At 41.2% G+C, this 25,568-nt stretch overlaps 1 protein-coding gene across 1 annotated transcript in view; it reads left to right on the top strand.

Moving 5' to 3' along the window:
- Window positions 1-25,568, top strand: part of ITPR2 (inositol 1,4,5-trisphosphate receptor type 2) — a 611,059-nt gene that overhangs the window by 496,971 nt on the left and 88,520 nt on the right. The window contains exons 49-51 of the mRNA XM_082252924.1: window positions 19,346-19,521; window positions 24,228-24,392; window positions 25,194-25,389. Of these exons, the coding sequence (XP_082109050.1) occupies window positions 19,346-19,521; window positions 24,228-24,392; window positions 25,194-25,389 (537 nt within the window). The remainder of the gene's footprint in view (window positions 1-19,345; window positions 19,522-24,227; window positions 24,393-25,193; window positions 25,390-25,568) is intronic.

The raw sequence follows: 25,568 nt of genomic DNA on the forward strand, positions 1-25,568 counted from the left end.
CCCTTAAGTTCTATAGTGAGTAACAAGCATGCTTTACTGCATATACAGACTGAATTTTCTGTTGTGGGTTTAGTAACACTTTAAAGTTTGTTCATACTGTAAAACTGCATATGCCGTTCAGGGGCTCAAAAACCCCCTTTCATCAGAGCTACACAACGGATGCAAGAAAGGATGAAAAAATATAAATTCTTATGTCAGTCAATTCATATTGAAATTCATTAATTTATATATATATATATATATATATATATATATATATATATATATATATATATATATATAAAACACAATTAAAACAGAAGAAAGGGTTTAAAAAGGCTTTAAAATGTTACCTCCCTATTGCCCCATGTGCATTTTTGCATAAATCGCTATTTAAATACCTTTTTTCTTCATATTTTTCAAAGCAGTTACATGACTAAAAAACTTCAGTTCCTTTGTGTAATGTGCTTAGCCGACAACGGTGCTGATTTTACCTGCTGGCATCCACTGCTGTAGACATTGTCAGAGAGGCAGAGAGTTCCCTCCTACCAGCCACAGCAGCTGCACATAAACACAGAGGAGCAAAGTACATAGGAATTCATATTGAAATGCATGTATGGCAATGAGCAACATTTTAAAGTAGGTTTAAACTGGAAATACACTGTTAGTGTACAGACTGAATGGAAAAAAAAACCCCAAAAAATAAAACAGATTTATCCATCCACACAAACAAGGTGGATGGAGGAATTCCCCTTGCCAGGACATTGTATTCTGACAGTGGGACCTACCATCAGAAAACCAACAAAAGTATTCCAGCATGTCAGTTCTACAGAAGTTGACTGATTGGGCTGGGACTGCCACACTGATTATAATTCGTCCAGGCTCTGCTGATGCGGACTAATTTTGATCAGTCTATGGCCAGCTTTATTCTGTAGCCTTTCCTTCTACTTTAAATGTATCATTAATCAGAAATTCTAATAAACATTATTATACTATGACAAATTATAATATTAAAATGACCTCCAGATAGGAGCAAACCGAAAATGTACTCAAATGGACCGTGGCTTTAAAATCAAATGGACAAAATTATTTCGAAATATAAAATAAAATGCAAACAATTTAAAAAAAAATGAATTGGGGTAGACTAAAGTGAATTGAAACTGGAAAAAAAAAACAGAAACTTTATTTGACTTTAATATTAAGTTAGATAATATATCAACTAAAGTATATTTTATCGGAGATAATTTTGGATAAAAGCACCCCGATGCTAATTGGGTTTTAATGGCTATATTATGTAACCTACTTGATTTGATAAAGGTTCTATTTTTTCTAGTTTAAATTCATTTTTGTCTACCCTCAATTCATGTTTAATTAAATTGTAATTGTGCCCTAAAATATCTTGACTATCTAACTACTACCAATGTGTGTTCTTGCTGCTACTCTCTTTTTCTCCTAAATTTAGGATTACGTGGTCAAATCGTATTCTTTAATTTGCCCCATGCATGGTCTTTAAGCCTGGTATCGTAATTTATTGTATGCATGAACATGTTATACATGCTGGATTCTAAATATTTTCCAGATTTGTATTGCATTCAGAGTTTTGCATTCATTTTCTTTTTATTGTTCTATCTATTGCTATATCTACACCTGATTTTTGTTATATCTACAACTCTCTGACCACACTAACGTGCTGTGAGCTGTTGATCAGAAAATGTATTTCAGGGTTTCCCTGAGATCTTTTTTCAAGGGTTCCACCAGGGCAGAAAGGATTAGATGAACTGGTTTAAGATGGCCATAAATATATGTTTTTGACATCAATCCACACTACGCAGAGGGGTTGGATGAAGATCAAGTTGTGGCAATTACATTTTGACAGCCGGCCCTCTCCTACATATCTTATTGACCCCAGATCTCGCCATAAAGAGGAGCATGTCAGTTTCTACGATTCCCAAGCTGTTTAAAAAAATAAATTAAAAATAAATAAATAAATAACCTTTCGGAAAGCGACCCAAACCCTGCAGGTTATAGAAATCTATCAGTTTGAAAGCAGCCCTGTAACGACTGCAGAACAGATGTGCCAATATACACACTGTGATTTTAGTAATAAATTGAACTTTATTAACAGTCTTCAATTTAGGTATCACCAGCTGTTGCTGTCTCAAGCGGAGTGCATTCGGTTTGGTATCACTCCACCTGTGACAGGAGCTGGCACTATACAGGAAGCATTGGCCTATGCTCTGGGATGAGGGGTCGGCAAGCCCAGATCGTGGTTGCTGACCCACCATCCCAGAACAGAAAGGTCGCGGGTCACCGGTTGGGCACCCCTGCTCTAACCCTTCCACACTCTATCCAAAGCTAAAAAATGTTTGGCCTATACATACACCTTAAATATGCTTGTGCTTTTTCAGTGAGTTGCTAGTTTGCATATTTTCAGCTTGTGCAGATCCAGGAAACCATTTGTCAAATATATTAAGAGATGAGTATTTATTTCATTGTAGACAATGTGCATGCAGATTATCATTAAAACCAGAGTTTATTATGTTACATTATTGCTGCCTGATTAGTCCTCAAATATCTTTCCCTTCTGTGTTGGGGTGTGTTTTCTGCAGGAGGGTTGGCAGGTAGCAAACAGCTAAGCCCGCTGTCTTCTCTTCATCGTCCACTCATAATAGCTCTTTCAGGGACCCCGTCACATGATGTCTGCTCGGCTTATGTTCCACATGTGCCTGCACGTGTCTAAGCCGAGGCACTGGCCCCTTGGGTCTCCAAGCTGTACAGAAAAAGCTTCTTCTGTCTTATTAGGAGGCCTTGTTTGTGCAGAAAGTAGCATAAATATTCATTACCAGTTTAAGGTTAGAGGCGGCTGTCTCACGTGTACTCATGATTACTGTAGTCACCCTTGCTTACAGAGGAAGAAGACACCTGAACCTGCAGTGTCTTAGGATCTGTGTCACGGGATTTATTTATAGGGCTCATGCACATGGACGCTGCAAACTGAAGCAGATGAAAGAATCCCTTTGTGCGATCTAAATTAATTCATTTTGATAAAAGCAGACATGTATAGAGGCTGCAAAAAATAAGTTTATGTAAATTCCCAGATCTATTTTTTTTTTATATTATCCATTATATCTTACTGCATACAGTTTTCTTCTCCAAATCATCTTTTGGGAATATGTTGCAGAGTTCCCTTGCCTAGAGATCCTGCCAGTAAAAGCACTTCCTGTGGCAGGCTGCCCTGCAATTAGCAACAGTGTTGTGAGCCTGCTGCGTGCATGCTTATTCAGGTGGACATTGGGCTGTTTTCAGGGTTTTTAGATTTTCACAATTATAGTAAAGAGGTTGTCAAGCAGATCAGCACAGGCAACAAATATTTACTTTGCAGGCAATCAAAAAAAAAAGTACATTATTATACATATCATTTCCATGAAACAGGAAGCCCACCAAATCCCAACAATCATAAAAAAATGTTAGCAATCAAAAATAAAGCATAACTCTTTTCCAATAACTTTTAGACCCCTTTCATACATATGGTCCATTCAGTTCTTCAGTTCAGTCATGTCAAAATGTATCCGTTTTCCATCCGTTTTTCATCCGTTTTTCGTCAGTTGTCATCCGTTTTTCATCCGTTTTTCGTCAGTTGTCATCTGTTTTTTGTCAGTTATCCGTTTTTCGTCCATTGTCATCCGTTTTCCATCCGTTGTCATCCGTTTTTCGTCCGATCCGTTTTTTTGACGGATGAAAAATAGGGCATCTATCAGTTCAAAAAAACGGACATTGACGGAAGCGGATGAAAACGGATGTTAACGGATGATCATCCGTTGTCATCTGTTTTTACATAGAGATACATTAATGTCCGTTTTTCATCTGTCAACGGATGGATGAAAAAGGGACAAACGGACAGCATGTGTGAAAGAGGCCTTAATAAATATTTCAAATGAAAAAATACAACATTAGCATGTATTTTCTTCAATATTCCAAATACGCATACCAGAAAAAGATGCATTACAGAAGTAATGAATACCATGATTTCCTACTATATAATGACATCCGTTGGAAAGAGAAACAGAAAGGAAAGAGAGTAGAAAGAAAAAGGAGAAAAAAGAAAGGGGCAAAACAGTGAAGAGTGCACCCTATTTGGATCCAGAGTAACAACTTATAAAGCATCCAACAAGTATTTGATACAGGGCTCCCAGGTTTTATCAAACAAGGCCTGTTTATCAAGAAGTATTGCCGAGAGACGTTTATGCCTCATTTCCACTGAGCGGAACGGTTCGGTACAGTTCAGTACGGTTCTGTACGGTACACCTTGATCAGGCTTGCATTTCCCCCGCCAACAGTACCTTACCTCAACAGTATTGCTCCACCCTGTTGGTACGGTACTAATGTGCTTGGTACCCCAACATAAGGGTACAATGGACAATGAAAACGGCAAAAATTGCGTACCGCACCAAACCGAACCGTACTGTACCTCTCAGTGGAAACGGGGCATAATTGACCGTATTCTAAGACAACTTGTTCTTATTGTGCAGGGAATCGCCCGCGGGAAAAAAAGTGTATCTGAATGATTCCTGCAGCTGCAGGCATCATTCAGATATCCCCACTTAAAGGCCTGGACGTCATATGACGTCCAGCGGTAAGTAAGTGCTTAAAGACCAGGAATAAAAAAAAAACTACCCTTGCAGTACCCCTCAGCACACTCACTTTAGGGGTAAATGCTTGTTAACTCTAGGGGAGAAGGAATAAGGCCCCATTTACACTTACAGATGGGGCCCTTTGTATAAAAAACTCAGTGGGAATCTATTTGAATAGGTGTAAATCGGAAGCCTCGTTGAAATCAATAGGAGCCTGACAGTTCCCACAGCTATTAATGGTCGTTTAGATGTTATCACCCATGTGGTGATTACCAGCAGATAGTTGACCCTGGATGCAAGCTGTCTGTGGACCAATGCCTGCAAAAATGTGTTTTGAAACAGCCATTTCTAGTCTCCATCGGAAATCTGTATGAGAGGGTAACAACACAGGAGCGCAGTTAGGAGAAAGGGATAGAGCATTGACACCCTAAAAGAGGAAGTACCTGAACAAGGTCCTTCATGGCAAGACCACCAGTGATTATTTTAATGAAAACTGCAGACTTTAAAATATTGAAAATTACTTTTGGTATTCCATAAACATATTTTTTTTCCATTCCATAAACATATTAAATGTTATGATGTTTTAGTGATTGGGGCTACCACTACTTTATGTTCCCTACTTGCCTTTGTCGGTAATATGGTGGTCTGGGAACATTGAAATTGGAATATTGAAAATTAGTTTAAATGGCATTAAAGTGATATTAAACCCTCAGGCTCTGTGCACACTTGAGCAGAGTGACTTTCAGGCATTTTTGTTTAGCCAAAATAAAGCACAGTTGGGAGGGGAGAGCTAGGGAATTAGGGGTGGAGGGCTGCTGGTAAAGCAGAAAACGGGCAACAAAACGCTTGCAAAATGCTTAAGTGTTTCTATTGAAGTCTAGGGGGCCAAAAATGCAAATGCTTGTAATCTGCCTAAAAGAAGCTCATGTACTTTTTTGAGCAACAAATGTTTTGTTTCAGGTGACAGAATGCTCATATGTGAACAGGGACCATTGAAATAAATGGGATTTGTTGAGCGTTTTAGAGGTACGGGCTCAGCTTAAATGAGTACACTCCAACAGATTTGTCAGAAAACCTTTATGTTCCTTTCAGAATCAACATTTTCTATGGGAAACTACTACAAAATACTCCCACAAATGAAGCCATTGATTGCAACCAAGATTTGTTAATTTGCTCACACTAAAACATATTTTTTCCTAACAAATTCAGTCAAGACCATGTTGCAAAAGTGAATATACCCCAACAAAAGTCTTGGAAGCAAAGCTAAATTTTAGACAACAAAATCCTAATTAACAAGAATTCAACTACAAACCCGAATCCAAAAAAGTTGAGACACTGTACAAATTGTGAATAAAAACAGAATGCAATGATGTGGAAGTTTCAAATTTCAATATTTTATTCATAATACAACATAGATGACATATCAAATGTTTAAACTGAGAAAATGTATACTTTTAAGAGAAAAATAAGTTGATTTTAAATTTCATGGCATCAACACATCTCAAAAAAGTTGGGACAAGGCCATGTTTACCACTGTGTGGCATCCCCTTTTCTTTTTATAACAGTCTGCAAACTTCTGGGGACTGAGGAGACAAGTCGCTCAAGTTTAGGAATAGGAATGTTGTCTTGTCCAATACAGGCTTCTAGTTGCTCAACTGTCTTAGGTCTTCTTTGTCGTATCTTCCTCTTTATGATGCACCAAATGTTTAATGGGTGAAAGATCTGGAATGCAGGCTGGCCATTTCAGTACCCGGATCCTTCTTCTACGCATCCATGATGTTGTAATTGATGCAGTATGTGGTCTGGCATTGTCAAAATGGAAATGGAAAATGCAAGCTCTTCCCTGAAAGAGACGACGTCTGGATGGGAGCATATGTTGTTATAGAACTTGGATATGCCTTTCATCATTGATGGTGCCTTTCCAGATGTGTAATCTGCCCATGCCACACGCACTCATGCAACCCCATACCATCAGAGATGCAGGCTTCTGAAATGAGCGCTGATAACAACTTGGGTTGTCCTTGTCCTCTTTAGTCCGGGTGACATGGCGTCCCAGTTTTCCAAAAAGAACTTCAAATTTTGATTCGTCTGACCACAGAACAGTTTTCAACTTTGCCACAGTCCATTTTAAATGAGCCAGAGAAAACACCTGCGCTTCTGGATCATGTTTAGATATGGCTTCTTTTTTGGCCTATAGAGCAAGGGCGAATGGCACGGTGGATTGTGTTCACCGACAATGTTTTCTGGAAGTATTCCTGAGCCCATGTTGTGATCTCCATTACAGTAGCATTCATGTATGTGATACAGTGCCGTCTAAGGGCCCGAAGATCATGGGCATCCAGTATGGTTTTCTTGCCTTGACCCTTACGCACAGAGATTGTTCCAGATTCTATGAATCTTTGGATGATATTATGCACTGTAGATGATGATAACGTCAAACTCTTTGCAATTTTTCTCTGAGAAACTCCTTTCTGATATTGCTCCACTATTTTTCAATGCAGCATTGGAGGAATTGGTGATCCTCTGCCCATCTTGACTTCTGAGAGACACTGCCACTCTGAGAGGCTCTTTTTATACCCAATCATGTTGCAAATTGGTCCTCCAGCTGTTCCTTATATGTACATTTATTGCTACCTGTCCCAACTTTTTTGGAATGTGTAGCTCTCATTAAATCCAAAATGAGCCAATATTTGGCATGACATTTCAAAATGTCTCACTTTCAACATTTGAACTGTTATCTATATTTTATTGTGAATAAAATATAAGTTTATATAAGTTAATGAGATTTGTAAATTAGTCCATTCCTTTTTTACTCACAATTTGTACAATTTGTGTCCCAACTTTTTTGGAATTGGGTTTGTACAGGTGAGTCTATCTATTCATTAAAACGATGTCCAGAAGACAATTGATTATAAAAGGGTGTTACTTAAAAAGAAAACCCTTTATCATTTCATGCTGTGGCAATAGCATCACATGGAAAAGAAATGTCACAAGAGAAAGAAAATAATTTCTTCACACAAGAAAGGTGAAGGCTAGAAGGAGATCAGCAAAGCTTTATCAGTCAGAATACTATAGCAAAAGTGATACAAGATTTTAACAAAGATGGAACTGCAACCATCTAACAGAGATGTGAAGGCCGTCCACGGACGTTAACACCTCGACAGCATCTTCTGATGGGAAGGGTTGAAGAAAATCAACATGCAAGTTCACTGCAGTTAACTAGGTAAAAAGTAGAAATCCAAACTGGGGTGATTGTTTCCTGTGACACAATATGGTATACACTGCAGAGGAATGGCATGTAAGGGTGTTGTCCACAAAGGAAGCCTCTCCTAAAGCCCATGCACGAAAAAGCCCTCCTAGAATTTGCCAGGGCCCATGCTGAAAAAGAAGAAGACTACTGGGACTCTGTACTCTGAAGTGATGAGACCAAGATAAATGTTTTTGGAACTAATGCCTTCAAAACTGTATGGCGTTGCAAAAGTGAGGTGTACAAAGAAAAATGCATGGTACCTACAGTGATACAGTGAAACATGGTGGTGGCAGTGTCCTTCTGTGGGGCTGCATGAGTGCTGCTGGTGTCAGGGAGCTGCAGTTTATTGATGGTATCATTAATTCATAGATGAACTGCTCTATATTGAAAAAGAAGGTGCTACCATCACTCCGTGCTCTTGATCATCGTAGACTTTTCAGTTATGACAATGATCCAAAACTTGCATCTAAGAACAGGGTTTAAGTAATTCAGTGGCCAAGTATGTCTCCAGATCTGAACCCAAACGAACACCTATGGGGAATTCTGAAGAGACAAGTTGAGCATTACTCTCCATCCAGCATCCAGGCTCCAAAAGAGGTCGTTCTTGAAGAATGAAAAAAGATAAATGTTGCAATATGTTGCCAAATTGTTAATTTCATGCCTAGAAGACTTAGTGCTGGCCTTACAATTCATGGAGGTCATACAAAATACTAGATGTAGTAGTTTTTTTGTGGGGTGTATTTATTTTTTCATTAACTAATTGGAGTAAAACTGAAGATTTTGTAATCAAAGTTATATTATTAACCTTACTTCCATGTAATGAGATAAACAATTGTTCTATAAAACTCAGTTTTGTCAAAATTTTTTAAATTGTTCTTGGTTTCATTGATATATTGATAAAAATCTTACTTTTCAAAAGGGGTGTACTCATTTATGTTGAGCTCTGTAAAATCCCCCAGGTGTGAACGTGGCCTAGTTTTTAAACCCCCAGCAGCTAGCGGATTTATTCACTTACTGATCATTTTGCTTCTTTATCCTTTATTCTTTGCCTATGTTTCAGTTTAAGCTGGTGCCACGACTGCTGCCCCTTTCTCTTGCAGCAACCTATGGAGTTACCCTTGCATGCAGGGACTAGAGTTCTGTCTCCCTACACTGTGTGCATCAACAGAAACACACAGGCCCATAGTTCAGGGTGGCAAGGCACTCCCCTCCCCCTAATTTCTCCAAGCTAACAGATTGGACTCTGCAGTCTAGAGCCTCTGTTAACTATTTCCTTTGAAGACTGGTAGTTCAGGGAAGCAGCTCTGGGAGAGCAGGAGCCAGAAGCATTGAAACTTGTAATATAATTTACTGGGTGTAAACAACATCTTATCGTTCTATCCCTTGTAGAATGGAAAACCATCATTCATCAGTGTATCTACTCTACTCTACCCCCTACTACTTTGTTGTTTATAGCTAAATTATCCTATGATTTACATATGGAATGGGTGGAGACTTCTATATGTAAGGAATCATGGGTCCAAAAATGATTTGAAGTTTGGGAATCTTTCATTCAAACCTTGCCTGTAGATACTCAACAATCTATAGTACAGTGCTTTCAATATATCCAGTGGTACCAAATCAGATTGCTAACCAATGACCCTCCCAACTAACATCTTACCATCCACTTAAATTGATATATATGTTTTATAACCCAATGACCAAGGACTCACGCCCTTTTTCCTTGACTTGTTAATTCTTACACTGATCGCCATTCATCCAGTTCCTTTTTAAAGGGGTTGTTAAAGCCGATTATTAATTCCTGTCAGCCCCTCTGCAATTAGAAGATCTGCTGCACAGTGTGTGTGTTTTTTTTAAAATCAGCAGCTAAATAGCTTTTTATATATTGCCGATGTGGGGTCACGTGACTGCTTGCCACTCTCGCTCCCTGATGCATGGACTACAGTGGGAGGGGCTGAGTTTCCCCTCTGACATCAGCTGGGCAGTCACGTGACCGCAGATTGACGATGTGAAAAGAGCATTTCGATGTGGAGAGGAGAGGGGCAAGGAGGGGAGTGGAGGAGATCATGTTCTCACTCCTGACCACAGAACTGACAGGGAGGGGGAGATGCAGAGATGGGCGCACAGAGGAGAGCTGGGGTGACGGAGGCACGTAAACTGACCACACTTTCATGGCTCAACAGCCATGGTAAGCGTGGTCAGCTCACAGTGGGAAGTCAGGACCAGGCAGGATCAACCAGGTATTGTAGAAGATAGAAAGGGGCAATTGAAAAGGCAAAAGCGCTATTCTACAGCTTGTAGAAGCTTGATTTTTCGGGGGGGGGGGGGGGTAACAATCACTTTAAAGAGGAAGTTCAGACTTGAAAGAAAATTTAAAGTCAACAGCTACAAAAACTGTAGCTGCTGACTTTTAATAAATGGACACTTACCTGTCAGGGATCCAGCACCGTCCTCACCTGGGCCAGTTCTTCACTAGCCTTTGGGTTCCTGGCACCCGCATCCTAACTGCGGGCAGCTGGCTATGTAGCTTTCAGCTTTACAGCCGGCTGACCACTGCGCACACGTGAATGGTCCCGCAGTCTTCTGGGACCTGTGATGTGTCCCAGAAGACTGTGGGGAGGGAAGGGGAGAACTGCTTCTACTGGGATGGCCTAGACTAGTTTTGGCAGGTACCCAACTATGGGGGAAGGGAAGGAGGACCTTTTGGGTGGCGTTCTACTTTAAGGTTCACCCCTAGACAAGCAGTCCTAGTTTGTTCTCAATCTATACTAACCAATTGTACACTGTTATTCTTGTATTCTTTCACTAGACAAATGTTGCAGTCCTTCTATTTTTAACTGCATTCTCCTATAAAAAAATAAAATAATAGTTTACTGGAAAATGGTTAGTGATTGGGTTTATATACAATTAAATAAGTTGTTTTTTCCAGGTCAACAAAGGTTTATTTTTACTGTAATCTTGACCTGGCTCTCAGAATAAGTCGTGTGTGTCCTATTGCATCAGCAGTAAGGGAATTCCTTGAAATTTGGTTTTCCAGAGAATGAGAACTTCCTCTTCTCCTCCTCCGTCTCCGGCCATGCAGATCCAAAATTCTCAATTTGCTACTTCTCCATCTCATTGAGATACTTCCTCCTTACTATACTTATTCTTCCCTCTAGTGACCTGTCCTTCCTCTGTTCACTGGTTCTGACAATAACAAATGATACATTGTGTGAACTTTGTTTAATGTAGGACTTTATTTGGTGTCATAATCCTCCCACACCGCTGACTTTCACATCACGTCTACGTGCTGCTGAAGGACTCGGCTTCCTTCACCATCTAAAACATAGACATAGACGTCAGCGGACGGTCAGATGTGAAGGCATGCTTCAGCCGAAATGATTTCAGGTCCAGCTTCAGGCATAAATATTAATGATTGGTCTGAAAGCAGACGCTGGCTTGGAGAGGGGACGAGAGTAGCATATGGTCAAATTTTTCACTTCTCTGATTGCAGTTTCCTCCTAGGTCTCCCAAATTGTGCTGTCTACAGGTTTCAAACACTTTTTATTTACCTATTTTTCCTGCTGACCATTATCACCAAAACAGAATGTGAAAGAAAATTCAAAATTTTAGGCCTCTTTCACACGAACGTACCACTTGTACATCCTTGCAAAGAGCCGAGTTTGCCTGCACAGGTGTTCCATGCATCTACTGGGATGCAGGGGCTGCACAGTAGGGATGGGCGAACGGCTCAGCCAAAGCATGAGTTTGGGCCGAACATTTGTTAAACACTCGAATTTGCAGGGTGTTCGCCCCGATGCACAGTGCATTCTGCGCCCTGATTGGGTAAAACTTTTTTTTCTTTAGAAATGTTATTTTTGCTGTAGCATGTTTTATGCATGCTACAGATGTGTCACTTTACATGTACATTAAGGGACTCTATTTAAAGGAATTTTTTTGTTTTGTTGTTGCACTTTAAGCATAATTAAAATCACTACTACTGAAAAAACAAAGTTTAAAAAAAAAAAAAATTATTGATACATTTTTCCCAGGGCAGTACCCAGACCCCCATACCCATTTTTGGACAATTACTTGCTTATAAGCCTTTAGAATGGGCACTTTTGATTTTTCCTGTTCAGCTCCCATAGACTTCAATGGGGTTCGCTGTTCATGTCAGAACATTTCCCTTGTTCGGGAGTTCTGCTGGGAACCGAACAGGGGGTGTTCGGCCCATCTCTACTGCACATTCAAAGCTGATACTCCCAATTTGACATCTGTGCGGGTGCATGTCCCCAAACTCTCACTGCGCACATACTAATATATGGAACTGTACCATAAAATATGAAACTGTACCATACAATATGGAGCTGTACCTGTGTCCATGCAGCCACTGAGTCCCAATAGACATGAATGGGACTGCCTGCACATGGATGTGCAAAGCACCTGTGCATCCAGTGTAGGTAAACATGGCCCTTCGCAAATGCTTAAGTATGCCCTTGTGAACGAGGCCTGGTCTGCTAGAGCACTTCATAACTACCCTCTTATCTGTCTGTTGCAGGCAGAATAGTAATTTACTCTTTCCAATGATCACTACTCTACATTTGTAGCAGTTACAAGGTGAGAGGCTGCAGCAGGAGCTGCCAAGAACTGTGCAGGCAACATAAATTTTATGTTTGTGCCATCTCTGAGCTGGCATCTCAGTTCAGGAAGTATATGGGGACCGCAAAATCATGATTCCGCGGATCTCCTTCTGGAGATGAAGTTTAGCATGATCAGAGCAGTTTTATTTGTTCCTGGTTCAAAGTTGCTCACCTCTGCCATGCTAAGGAGGAGCTGGGGGGGCCACATAGTGGGGTGGATTTGCTAAAGGCAAATGGACTATGAACTTTGCAAGTGCAGTAGCTCTAGAGCTCTGCTGACTGCCGTCATCCAATCATGTGCAAGCAATACTGCTGTTTTTTTAATTTTTCTTGCATATTATTTGCAGTGTGAAGCTTCATCTCATGTATTAAAGTGGAGTTCCACCCTAAAATTTACCTTCGGTCCATCTTCTTGCTCCGGGTCACCTAAAAAACAAATGGATAATCGCAATTTTTTTTTTTTTTTTTTTACTTACCTTGTTTTAGAAGATAATATACTCACCTTACTTCCTCTTCCTTCCTTTGGCGGCCACGGCGAGTCGTCACTTCCTGGCTTGCAATAAATCCTGGAAGCTGAACGTCATCGCTCCCAGGAATCAATGCGCCTGCACCGGCCCCGACGTCAGTTCCGGTGCAGGTGGCGGGGCGGGGCCGGCGCAGTGCATCCTGGGACCGAAAAAGGACGGAAGAGGACGCAGAAGAGGATTGCGCTGGCTTCAGCTTCCCACACCTGAGATGGTAGCGCTGGACAATACATTTTCAAGGTAAGTATTTCTTCTAAAAGGTAAGTGCAACCCGGGACAGTTCAGAGGCTATCCATTGTGGAATGCACTAGCCTTGACTGTCCCGGGGGTATTTTTATGTATTTTTCTTTGTTTTAGGTGGAACTCCGCTTTAAGCTTTGGAGCAGCTGCACTTACAGAGTGCACAATTTATTTGCCCTTAGTAAATCCCCATTGGTCTTATTTTTTTCCCACATGTGTCTGATCGTTAAAGACATGGTGACCCATTTATGGTAAGAGAACAGAATAGTAATTTTCCGATCGTCTGGTCAGCTAAGATTCCTACAGTCCTTAGCAGAGTTCTACTTTAATAAAAGTTTTATTCTTTCAAGCAAGTTTTAACTTTCTTACTTTAATGAAGAAGTTGAATGTAAAACATCACTTTATAGGAAAACACAGTTTTAGGCCTGGAAATTGATCAGTCGCTTCCTATTAAGACTTCTGCAGGAAACGAGAGTGACAGGTCACAGGCGAAGATAGGACGTGTCATGTTGGCAGCACATTTTATCGCGTTTAAACTGGGTTTCATTAAAAGTCTCAGTGGTATTGCGGATCCGTTAAGGGAAATGATTGTCACTTTAAATCCTAAATATAGTCACGGCTCTGACTTCTCCTTATAGAACCAAAGAAGCCGATAAAGGCGCAGTGACAAGTGACGCTGCGTACAGAGGTCCTGGGTCCCGTTTGCATCTGAATTCCCATTGTTTTATCTCCCTGGTAATGATGTGATTAAAACTTGTCTGGCCCGCTCGGGATTTCACTGCTTCATATCGTTAAGAATATAAATATATCTCGGATACACTTGTAGCAACATGTCTGAGGATTGTCACAAAGCAGAAGTCCTAAAGTGGACCTGTAATGTTCACCTAAAGCATGTCTAAACCCAAGAACAAAAATGTAATAGATTGCAGCATACCAGTTCTGAGATGTGGTGGCTGCTACATTTTGGTTTTCAGGCTAAGAACATTTTTTCTGCAAGTGCAGAAAGATAACTGTTGGTGAATGCAAAAATTCAGTGTCCCCCTTTTTTTTTTTAAAAACAATATATGTTTATTAAAGTTTTTTTAAACCTAAAACAAAAAATTTATTATTCTGCAGTTAACCATGTGGTGGTTGTATTAGTTTTTTTTTTTTTTAGGGTTTTTTCCCCTTTGTTTTCCCCTGGTGATCTGGCCAATAACACACCCCCTGTATTATACAGACACCACTCTTAATAAAGGAGCACAGGGGGGCATATTTGGACAGCTCCATTATCAGTCTCGGAACCGGAGTGTTAAGTAATAACAGATTTAAATACACTAACAGACTAAGGGCTCTTTCACACACTCCGTCCGTTGGACGGAGTCCGTTTTTCTCAGCGGGGGATCGAGCCGCCGATCCCCCGCTGAGCAGCAGGAGGACAGCTGTGTCTCCGCGCTGTGTGCGGAGACACAGCTGACAGTTCCCCATGCATCTCTATGGGGGAAATCGGATGTCAACGGACCCTCAGTCCGTTCTCACCCGATCCCATCCGATCCGCTGGACGGATGGAAAATAGGGTTTCCATTCGTCCAGATTTGACGGATCGGATCGGGTCGGATGTCAGCGGACATGTCTCCACTGACATCCGATATCCCATAGGAATGCATGGGGGGACCGTTCAGATCCGCCAAAAAAACGGACAGGCGGATCTGAACGGTCCGCCTGTGTGAAAGGGGCCTAAAGCTGAACTACAGCTAATATTTTTTAATCAGTTACAGCAAATTGTTTTTTTTTCCTTCTGGGATAAAGGTTTTACATAAATAAAAAAAAGTTGATCATTGTAATCACCCCTGTCAGTATTAAATGGTCTTTCTCATCCCTGTAACTACAAGAGTGCTTTTCTGTTGAAAAACACAGACTTACTGGCCAGATCACCAAATGAAAAAAGAAGAAATAAAGCCTAAAAAAGAAAACTAACACAGCCATCACATCTAAGAATTGGTAAGCTGCAATATAATCACATCTTAGAATTGGTAAGCTGCAATATAATAAATATTTTGGGTTTATTACTGCTTTAAAGTGATTGTAAAGCCTTGCTCTCCTGCACATTGCTGGATCAGGCTCGGGTAAGTATTAGGGGGGCCGTGGGGAAACTGCATGCAGAAGGTTTTTACCGTAATGCGTAGAATGCAATAAGGTAAAATCCCCCTGCCTTTACAAACACTTTAACAGAAAAGGCAGTCCTATCAGTAAAACAGGATAAATATTTCAGTTAATAAAAGCAGGTAAGTACAGATCTAATATACAATATACATTGAAAATTAGTTAAAATTAACTCCTGCATTACTAAAACCACTAACAGTGGTGTGTTGGGTTGTTCAATATCCTACCATATATACCATATGTGCTTATAACTGTGATCCATGCACTCGTAATTCCTAACTCACCAAGTGATATGGACAAACAACCAACAAAACCCCTCAAAAACATACAGTATCTCACAAAAGTGAGTACATCCGTCACAATTTTGTAAATATTTTGTTATATCTTTTCATGTGACAACACTGAGGCCCCGTTCACACTGGGGCGATCCGACTTCCCGGGGCGACCTCTGAGGTCGCGGTGCGAGCAGCGCGCCGCGACCTCGGAGCGGCCGGCACGGACTTCATAACATTGAAGTCTATGACGGTCGCTCCGGGTCGCCCCAAAGAAGCTCCGGACCCTTTTTCTAAGTCGGAGCGACTTGTGTCGCTCCTATTAGAACGGGTCCGCAGCTTCCCTATGGAAGGCGACCTGTGAGGCGACCAGGTCGCCTCACAGGTCGCCCCAGTGTGAACGGGGACTTAAGAAATTACACTTTGCTACAATGTAAAGTAGTAAGTGTAAAGCTTGTATAACAGTGTACATTTGCTGTCCCCTCAAAATAAATCACCACACAGCTATTAATGTCTAAATCGCTGGCAACAAAAGTGAGTAAGTAAAAAAAGCCCAAATTAGGCCCAGAGTGTCAATATTTTGTGTGGCCGCCATTGTTTTCCATCACTGCTCTTGGGCATGGAGTTCACCAGAGCTTCACAGGTTGACATTGGAGTCCTCTTCCATTCCTCCATGATGACATCACGGAGCTGGTAGATGTTAGAGACCTTGCGCTCCTCCACCTTCCATTTGAGGATGCCCCACAGATGCTCAATAGGGTTTAGGTGTGGAGACATGCTTGGCCAGTCCATTACCTTTACCCTCAGCTTCTTTAGCAAGGCAGTAGTAGTCTTGGAGGTGTGTTTGGGTTCGTTATCATGCTGGAATACAGTACTGCCCTGCGGCCCAGTCTCTGAAAGGAGGGAATCATGCTCTGATTCAGTATGTCACAGTAAATGTTAGCATTCATGGTTCCCTCATTGAACTGTAGCTCCCCAATGTCGGCAGTGCTCTTGCAGCCCCAGACCATGACACTCCCACCACCATGCTTGGCTGTAGGCAAGACACACTTGTCTTTGTACTCCTCACCTGGTTGCAGCCACACACGCTTGACACCATATGAACCAAATACGTTTATCTTGATCTCATCAGACCACAGGACATGGTTCCAGTAATCCATGTCCTTAGTCAGCTTGTCTTCAGCAAACTGTTTGCGGGCTTTCTTGTGCATCATCTTTAGAAGAGGCTTCCTTCTGCGACGGCAGCCATGCAGACTATTTTGATGCAGTGTGCAGCGTATGGTCTGAGCACTGACAGGCTGACCCCCAATCCCTTCAACCTCTGCAGCAATGGGGAATATGTCTATTCCCCAAAGACAACCTTTGGATATGACACTGAGCACATGCACTCAACTGCTTTGATCAACCATGGCGAGACCTGTTTTGAGTGGAACCTGTCCTGTTAAACCGTTGTATGGTCTTGGCCACCATGCTGCAGCTTAGTTTCAGGGTCTTGGCAATCTTCTTATAGGTTAGGGCAACTTTATGTAGAGCAACAATTCTTTTTTTCAGATCCTCAGAGAGGCCTTTGCCATGAGGTGCCATGTGGAACTTCCAGTGACCAGTATGAAAGCGTGAGAGTGATCACGCCAAATTTAACATACCTGCTCCCCATTTACACCTGAGACCTTGTAAAACTAACAAGTCACATGACTGGGAGGCAAAATTGCTAATTGTGCCCAATTTGGACATTTTCACTTAGGGGTGTACTCGCTATTGTTGCCAGCATTTTAGATATTAATGGCTGTGTGTTGGGTTATTTTGAGGGGGACAGCAAATTTACACTGTTATACAAGCTGTACACTCACTACTTTACATTGTAGCAAAGTGTCATTTCTTCAGTGTTGTCACATGAAAAGATATAATAAAATATTTACTCAATTTTGTGAGACACTGTATACGAGTCCACACACCCTGTTAAAATGCCAGGTTTCTGTGATGTAAAAAAATGAGACAAAGATAAATCATTTCAGAACTTTTTCGAACTTTAATGTGACCTGTAAACTGTACAACTCAGTTGAAAAACAAACTGAAATCTTTCAGGTGGAGGGAGGTAAATAAAAAAAAAAAAAAACTTTAAAAATTTGCTTGCATAAGTGTGCACACCCTTAAACTAATACTTTGTATTGTGTTGAAGCACCTTTTGATTTTATTACAGCACTCAGTCTTTTTGGGTATGAGTCTATCAGCATGGCACATCTTGACCTGGCAATATTTTCCCATTCTTTTTTGCAAAAACACTCCAAATCTGTCAGATTGCGAAGTCCTCTCCTGTGCACAGCCCTCTTCAGATCACCCCACAGATTTTCAATCAGATTCAGGTCTGGGCTCTGGCTGGGCAATTCCAAAACCTTAATCCTCTATTGGTGAAGCCATTCCTTTGTTGATTTGGATGTATGCTTTGGGTCATTGTCATGCTGAAATATGAAGTTCCTCTTCATGTTCAGCTTTCTGGCAGAAGCCTGAAGGTTTTGTGCCAATATTGACTGGTATTTGGAACTGTTCATAACTCCCTCTACCTTGACTAAGGCCCCTGTTGGAGCTGAAGAAAAACAGCCCCAATGCATGATGCTGTCACCACCATGCTTCACTGTGGGTATGGTGTTTTTTGGTGATATGCTGTGTTGTTTTTGTGCCAAACAAATCTTTTGGATTTATGGCCAAAAAGTTAAACTTTGGTTTCATCAGACCATACCACATTGTACCACATGCTTTTGGGAGACTTCAGATTTGTTTGTGCAAAATTTAGCTGGGCTTGGATGTTTTTCTTCGTAAGAAAAGGCTTCTGTCTTGCCACTCTACCCCATAGCCCAGATATATGAAAAATATGGCAGATTGTTATCACATGCACCACACAGCCAGTACTTGCCAGATATTCCTGCAGCTCCTTTAATGTTGCTGTAGGCCTCTTGGCAACTTCTCTGACCAGTTTTCTTCTCCTCTTTTCATCAATTTTGGAGGGACGTCCAGTTCTTGGTAATGTCACTGTTGTGCCATATTTTCTCCAATTGATGATGACTGTCTTCACTGTGTTCCATGGTAGATTTAATGCCTGGGAAATTCTTTTGTACCCTTCTCCTGACTCATACCTTTTAACAATGAGATCCCTCTGATGCTCTGGAAGCTCCCTGTGGACCATGGCTTTTGCTGTAGGATGCGACTAAGAAAATGTCAGGAAAGACCTCCTAGAACAGCTGAACTTTATTTGGGGTTAATCAGAGGCACTTTAAATTATGGCAGGTGTGTACTGACTCCTATTTAACATGAGTTTGAATGTGATTGCTTAATTCTGAACACAGCTACATCCCCAGTTAAAAGAGGGTGTGCACACTTATGCAGCTACATTATTTTAGTTTTTACTCCCCCCCCCACCCCCCCCTAAAAGATTTCAGAATGTTTTCAATTAAGTTGTACAGTTTATAGGTTACATTAAAAGTGGAAAAAGTTCTGAAATAATTTTATCTTATTTTTTTTACATCACAGAAAGCTGACATTTTAACTGGGGTGTGTAGACTTTTTATATCCATTGTATATAGTCACCAACAGTCTTTATCTGCCTACAGTTCTGCTAGTTAAACAACTAACTAAAAAAGAAGATGCTTGTAGTGAAGCTTCTGTGATAATTGAATATTTTTTCCATTTCATGCAGGTACTCTACCCCCGTTGATCTCTGTCTTGCTTTGGATAGCAGTTGGCACCTGCACAGCCATGTTGTTCTTCTTTCCCAAACCATTCGGGATTCGTCCGTTCCTGGTGTCGGTGATGCTGCGCTCCATCTATACCTTGGGGCTGGGCCCAACTCTCATATTACTAGGGGCCGCCAATGTAAGTACGCCTTTGATCCAGCAGCATAGGTACATACAGAAACCGCTGTGCACTTTTTTTCAGATTCTGGTCGTCTCCTGACAGTCATTCACAGCAATAAGAAACAGACGGCAGCCAGCCAAACAGCCAGGGGCCTGTGTATTCACAAACTTTCATCTGCTGCAGGGGATTTCTTTCAGATTCCTCTAATGCAGAATATCTGAAGTTTTCAATACCTGCAGGACTTTAAAACTACTTCATGGGTTTGCTGCTGCTTCGCAAATCATCAAAAAAAAAAAAAAATCTTCCCAAAACTGCCAATAGGATAAGTACTCTATTCTTTATGCAGTTTCTTCTCAGTTTGTTTCCAAGTGGTATTTACAGTCCCATCTCTAGCAATTGCTAGACATGCATCCTTCCCTCTCTGCTGTTCACCATGATACAGTGCATGGGAGAAGATGGGGCTTCATTTTTATACTAAGAGCCTATCAGTGGCTTCTGCAATCTGTTGATAAGTTTATCTAATCCCAAGTACAAAAATATAATTTATGTGCTGAAAATGCCTTTGAAAGCCTAGTTAATACTACACAATATTTGCAGTGAAATCATTACTGTGCTGTACATAGTCTGTGCAGAGAGTAGAGCTATAGGAGGGGCCCAGCACTCTACCCACAACTGGATGCCAGCAGAAAACCACAGGAGGGGGCGGAGACAAGCTGGCAAGGAGGAGGAGGCAAAGCTTCACTCTTAATTACTGCATAGATCTATAAGAAGATTCAAGTAAGAATATACATGCATTTAGACAATATTTTCTTATTCTGGAGTTTATTTGTTGCAGCTGCATTTGTGTTTTTTTTTTCAGGCTTTTCTTCCTTTTTTTTTTTTGCTGTGTGATCTTGCCAGAAACACACTTCCTGCCCTAGGGTGACAATGCTTGCTCACTGTACTGTATCTGGAAATGCAGCAGTGTTGTCACCCTAGGACAGAACAACAGAAAACCCCCCTGCATCTCATATCCATAACATGGGGGGGGGGGGGGCGGCTAAGTGCAGCACAGGCAGAGAGCTCAAGATGTTACCAGCTCACAGGATTTCTGGCAGAATCTACGGGTATTTTTCTGCATTTATTCAACAGATCCATTCAAATACTTTCAAGGGTTTAATTATCAGACCAAAAGAGGGCAAATAAGGTTCCTTGTTAGACGTTATTTTTACATTAAAGTTTAGGGTATTCTAGTTTTCTGATATAGTCTCCTACAGCGCTGGTCTCATAGTAGTGATCAGGCAGCACTCTGATTGAATGCTGATCATGGAATCACTGTTAGAGCCAATTTTACTGAAGACATTGGTTAGTTTACGAATCAAACCTGGCAGCTCCACACTAGGACTCGTAAAGAGGAAGGCACGTTCACAGGCAAAGCCAGTAGGTGTCAATGTCTAAAATACAGACATTAAAGCGGAGTTCCACCCTGGATTTTTTTTTTTTTTTTTTAATACCCCCGGGACAGTCAGGGCTAGTACATTCCACAATGGCTAGCCTCTGATCTGTCCCGGGTTGCACTTACCTGTTAGGACAAATACTTACCTTGCAAACGTCTTGTCCAGCGCTGCCATCTCAGATGTGGGCAGCTTGAAGCCAGCGAGATCCCCTTCGGCGTCTTCTTCCGCCTTCTTTGGTCCCACGATGCTCTGCGCCGGCCCAGACGTCACTTCCGGGTCGCGCGCGTCATCCCTCTACAGCTTCTGGGCATGCCCAGAAGCTGTTTAGAAGGGGATGACGCGCGCGGCCCGGAACTGACGTTGGGGCCGGTGCAGGCGCAATGATTCCTGGGAGCTATGACGTTCAGCTCCCAGGAATCATTGCAGAGCCAGGAAGTGACGACGGGCCGCGGCCGAGGAAGGAGGAAGAAGGAAGTAAGGTAAGTATTTTTTCTTCACTACGAGGTAAGTAAAAAAAAAAAAATATGCGATTATCCATTTCTTTTTCAGGTGACCCGGAGCGAGAAGATGGAGGTAAGTATAAAAATAGGGTGGAACTCCACTTTAAAACTATATACAAAAAAATATATGCTGTTAATTGTAAATTGGATTTTGTAAAAACATTTTTTACATTTAAAAAAAAAAAAGGTTGTGGCTTTTTATATATATTTTAAAGCAAACTCGTGACAGTCCTGGGCAGTTAAAAGTGAGCATAGGTAAAGGTGTTATTGTTTTTTATTACATCTTGCCAAAATGATTACCAGACCTGGAGATATAGGGAGACAAATTATTATGCAGATGTTGACTTTTTCTGCAAAGCTCAAGCTTGGGTCAATTGTGTCTTTCAGGCCTCTATGTTAGTCCTTGAAAGTAAAGGGTGGCCTCATTGATCAATAGGAAGACTCAGGGCTGGAAGGGTGGGGGGGGGGGGGGGTCAAGGTCAGTCTTTTATGGGAAAATGTCATTTAAATTCAGCTGCCTTTCTGTTTTGAGAAATAGTTTTCAGTAATGGTGACCCCTGACTGCATATTTTTTTTAAAGCATAACACAGTAAAGTCTTCTTAGAACATAAGGTATTCACGTGTCCTATTCCATCACATATCTAAAAATAAGAGAATTATTTCTCATTTCAGGACAGTAGGCAGAGCCATGCTAATCATTGCTCTGTGCCCCATCAGCCAGATGCACATCCAGAACCACTGGTGTATAGTGCTACCTACACTAATATTATATAACCATTTATTGCAAACTGCATACTGCTGTTTCAGGCTTCTTGTCCATCATCAGTGCAATGCATGGAAGCCAGAGTTTCTTTAGAGTTAAGGCTTAATGTACACGGGACATTTTCAAAAGTCCTTTCAACGCTGGAATTTAACAGCTACATAAAGGACGTTTAAAACGCCCGTTGTGTCGAGGTTTGCATGCCGCGTTTAGCGGCATTTAGCGGGCGTTTGCGCTCAGATCCATTTTTAGAGGTCAAAAAATCATTCCCCTTTAAACAGTAAAAATGCAAGCGCTAAACGCAGGTGACCACGTTCGTTTTGCGTTTGAAACGCCGGTAAACACACGTTCTGAACATCCTGAACGCAAATAATTGCTTTTCAAAAAACGACACTGAACTCAACTGCCTGTAAATGACTGTAAAGGACTCAGTGTACATGGACAGATAAGATAACATAGAGAAGGGTTCAGGGGCTTCTGAAAAAAATGCCCAATTGCTCCTAAATGTCCGTTTACAAGTAGCAGTGTACATGAGGCCTAAGGCTTGGGACCTAACGAGCCAGCCATTCTTATTTTTGGGATGTGTGAGGAGGCATCTGAATACCTTCTGTTCCAAGAAGGTTTTGTTGATTTTGCTGGAGGGCTTTTTGATTGCTACCTTTATACCATACTCTGTATGGTTATACTGTCCCTTTTTCTTTATGACCTGCTTGGCTTGAATTTCCTTGCTTCTCTTGCTCCCACTGCCCCCTTTTTATTTGCTTCATCTGTCTCCCTCTCTATTTTCCCCCATCCTCTTATTTTTAGTATTATCTATGTTCTCTTTAAATTCTAAGCTGCTTTTTGTTTGTTTGGCTATTTGTATTAAAACATAACTGTACTCACCTTCAATCCAGCGATGCGCTATCCCGGAACTCCTACCGGCCACTAACATCTTGGGCCAGCCAGCTTCCAGGTCTCTATCGCATGCCGCTATCATTGGTTGGGCCGAGATGACATCACTCCCACACATGTGCGGGAGTTCTGTCAGCTTCAGCATTGCTGAATTTTTGCGAGTGCACAGCTCACTGTACGGGGCGGACAGGCAGGTAAATAGCTTTAATGCAGAAGAGACAAAGCATAAAATATATATAGCATTTGTTGAAATCTCAGAAGGGATATTAAAGATTCTCTTTTTCAAAAGAGCACATACAGTAACTGCCGAATTCCCTTTACAGTCAGAATTCAAAAGGTCTGATTTCCTGCTCAGTGCTTACTTTCTTGTCCTTCAAATTTCCTAACTGGTAAATGAAGAAAGCGGTTGGCCAAAACTTTTTTTAAAGGTTTTCTAAATAAGAGAGTCTTCCCCATGTTCAAAATTATTTAGGATCCAACAAAAAAAAAAAAAACTGTCATACTAGCTTTGTCAAGTAAGCCCAACTTTCTGTGCTGTAACTGTATAATATATCTTTCTGTGTCTTAGCCATGATTTTATTTCTAGGCAGATTCAGCAAATTCCACGGCCGTTTGGCTCATGAAAAGCAAGCTGTGGTTTGATATTAACTCTCAGCCTCATGCTGTCTCACTTTGCTCTGTTCCATGATTACTTATCGAGTAAATGTCACTTACAAACACTTTCGATACAGCTACAGTAAACAAAACATGCATTTTTCACTGCGTTGTCCAGAACTTTAAAGCCCGGCGACACAGTCGTATCGGGGCATTGGGGAGTGAATAAGACAGATTGGTGCCTTTTGTTGAGCGGCAGAGAATTTGTGCCCCTACCTGGATATTAAACTGTCACACAGGATTTGTGATAGAATTATTACATTTTTATTTTAGCTAAATAGATTCTAACCGGCTGCTCTCTCAATCCGTCAAATCACCATTATTTGTGCCTCAGCAGCGTGACGGGCTAGCGATAAACATGCTGGAAACAGCCATTATTTCTGAGCGGTGATCTGTTCCAAGGTGCATAAAGCCAATTGTTTTTATCAAATGTTTTAAGTGGCTAATCCAGGCTGGTAATTGTCTGTTTCTTTGCGACAGTTGTGCAATAAAGTGGTCTTTCTGGTGAGTTTCGTGGGAAACCGTGGCACCTTCACCCGAGGTTACCGAGCTGTCATAATGGACATGGCGTTTTTGTATCACGTGGTTTATGTAATCGTGTGCATGCTGGGCCTTTTCGTGCACGAGTTCTTCTACAGCTTCCTGGTATGTATGTTATGTGGGATATATGAATTCAGAACTACAGTTTCACTCTAGATCAAGTGTAAATAGTTTGTTACAGTTTTGCTAAAAGTTATACTTTTTACGGCCAAGTTTGTTTACCCCTGACCATCACAGTTACGAGATGTGGTGAAGTATGTATAGTATAACCCTCCAAGTTCTTGAGTTCAGGTGTTACTGTTCAAGGGTACTGTTGGCAGCATACAACGACATTTTAGGCCACTTAGCAACAGTTAAAGGAAGTTCCTTTTCCGATTCAGCATGATGTGTGCCCCTATGTTCAAAGCTATCTCAAAAAATACATGGTTTGATGGGCTTTGTACTGAGGAACTTGAGTGGACATCAACTCTGCTGAACATCTTTGGGATGGACAGAATGCTAATTTTGAGCCAGGTCTTACCCACCTCTAATCCAACATCAGTGCCTGACCTCACAAATGTTTTTTGTCTAAATAGGCACAAGTTCCCACAGGCATTCCAGCATCTTGAGAAAACCCTTCCCAGAAGAGTGGAGGCTGTTTGAGCCTCAAAGAGGTGGTAAATCCATATTAATTCCCATAGTTTTGGAATAGGATGTTCCAACAGGCTCATATAATTGCGATGATCAGATATTCACAAACTTTTGGCCATTTAGTGTAATTTAGTTATCGGTGGGGCCTGGTGGGCTGAGTCAGCCCCTGACTTCTTACATATGTTCGGCAACATGTCCATGAAGACATATTAGTAATTCCCCATAGGCTGTTTTATTTTTTTAGAGATAATATAATAAATATTGACTTTTCTGCAGTTGTTTGATCTTGTCTACCGAGAGGAAACCTTGTTGAATGTCATCAAAAGCGTCACTAGAAATGGCCGTTCCATCATCCTTACCGCAGTATTGGCTCTTATTCTTGTCTACCTCTTCTCAATTATTGGATTCCTCTTTCTCAAAGACGACTTTATCATGGATGTAGACCGACTGAAGAACAAGACACCAGATCTCGGTATGAAGATATGACTGTGTATCACCTACTAACCACTTCAAAACCAGGCCTATTTCTAACATTTGTTGTTTACAAGTTAAAATCAGTATTTTTTGCAAGAAAATTCCTTAGAACCCCCAAACATTATATAAATATTTTTTGCAGAGTCCCTGGAATGTAATATGGCGGTCGTTGCAGTA

Source organism: Pelophylax lessonae (assembly GCF_965119305.1).
Source record: "Pelophylax lessonae genome assembly, chromosome: 4".
Lineage (NCBI taxonomy): Eukaryota > Metazoa > Chordata > Amphibia > Anura > Ranidae > Pelophylax > Pelophylax lessonae.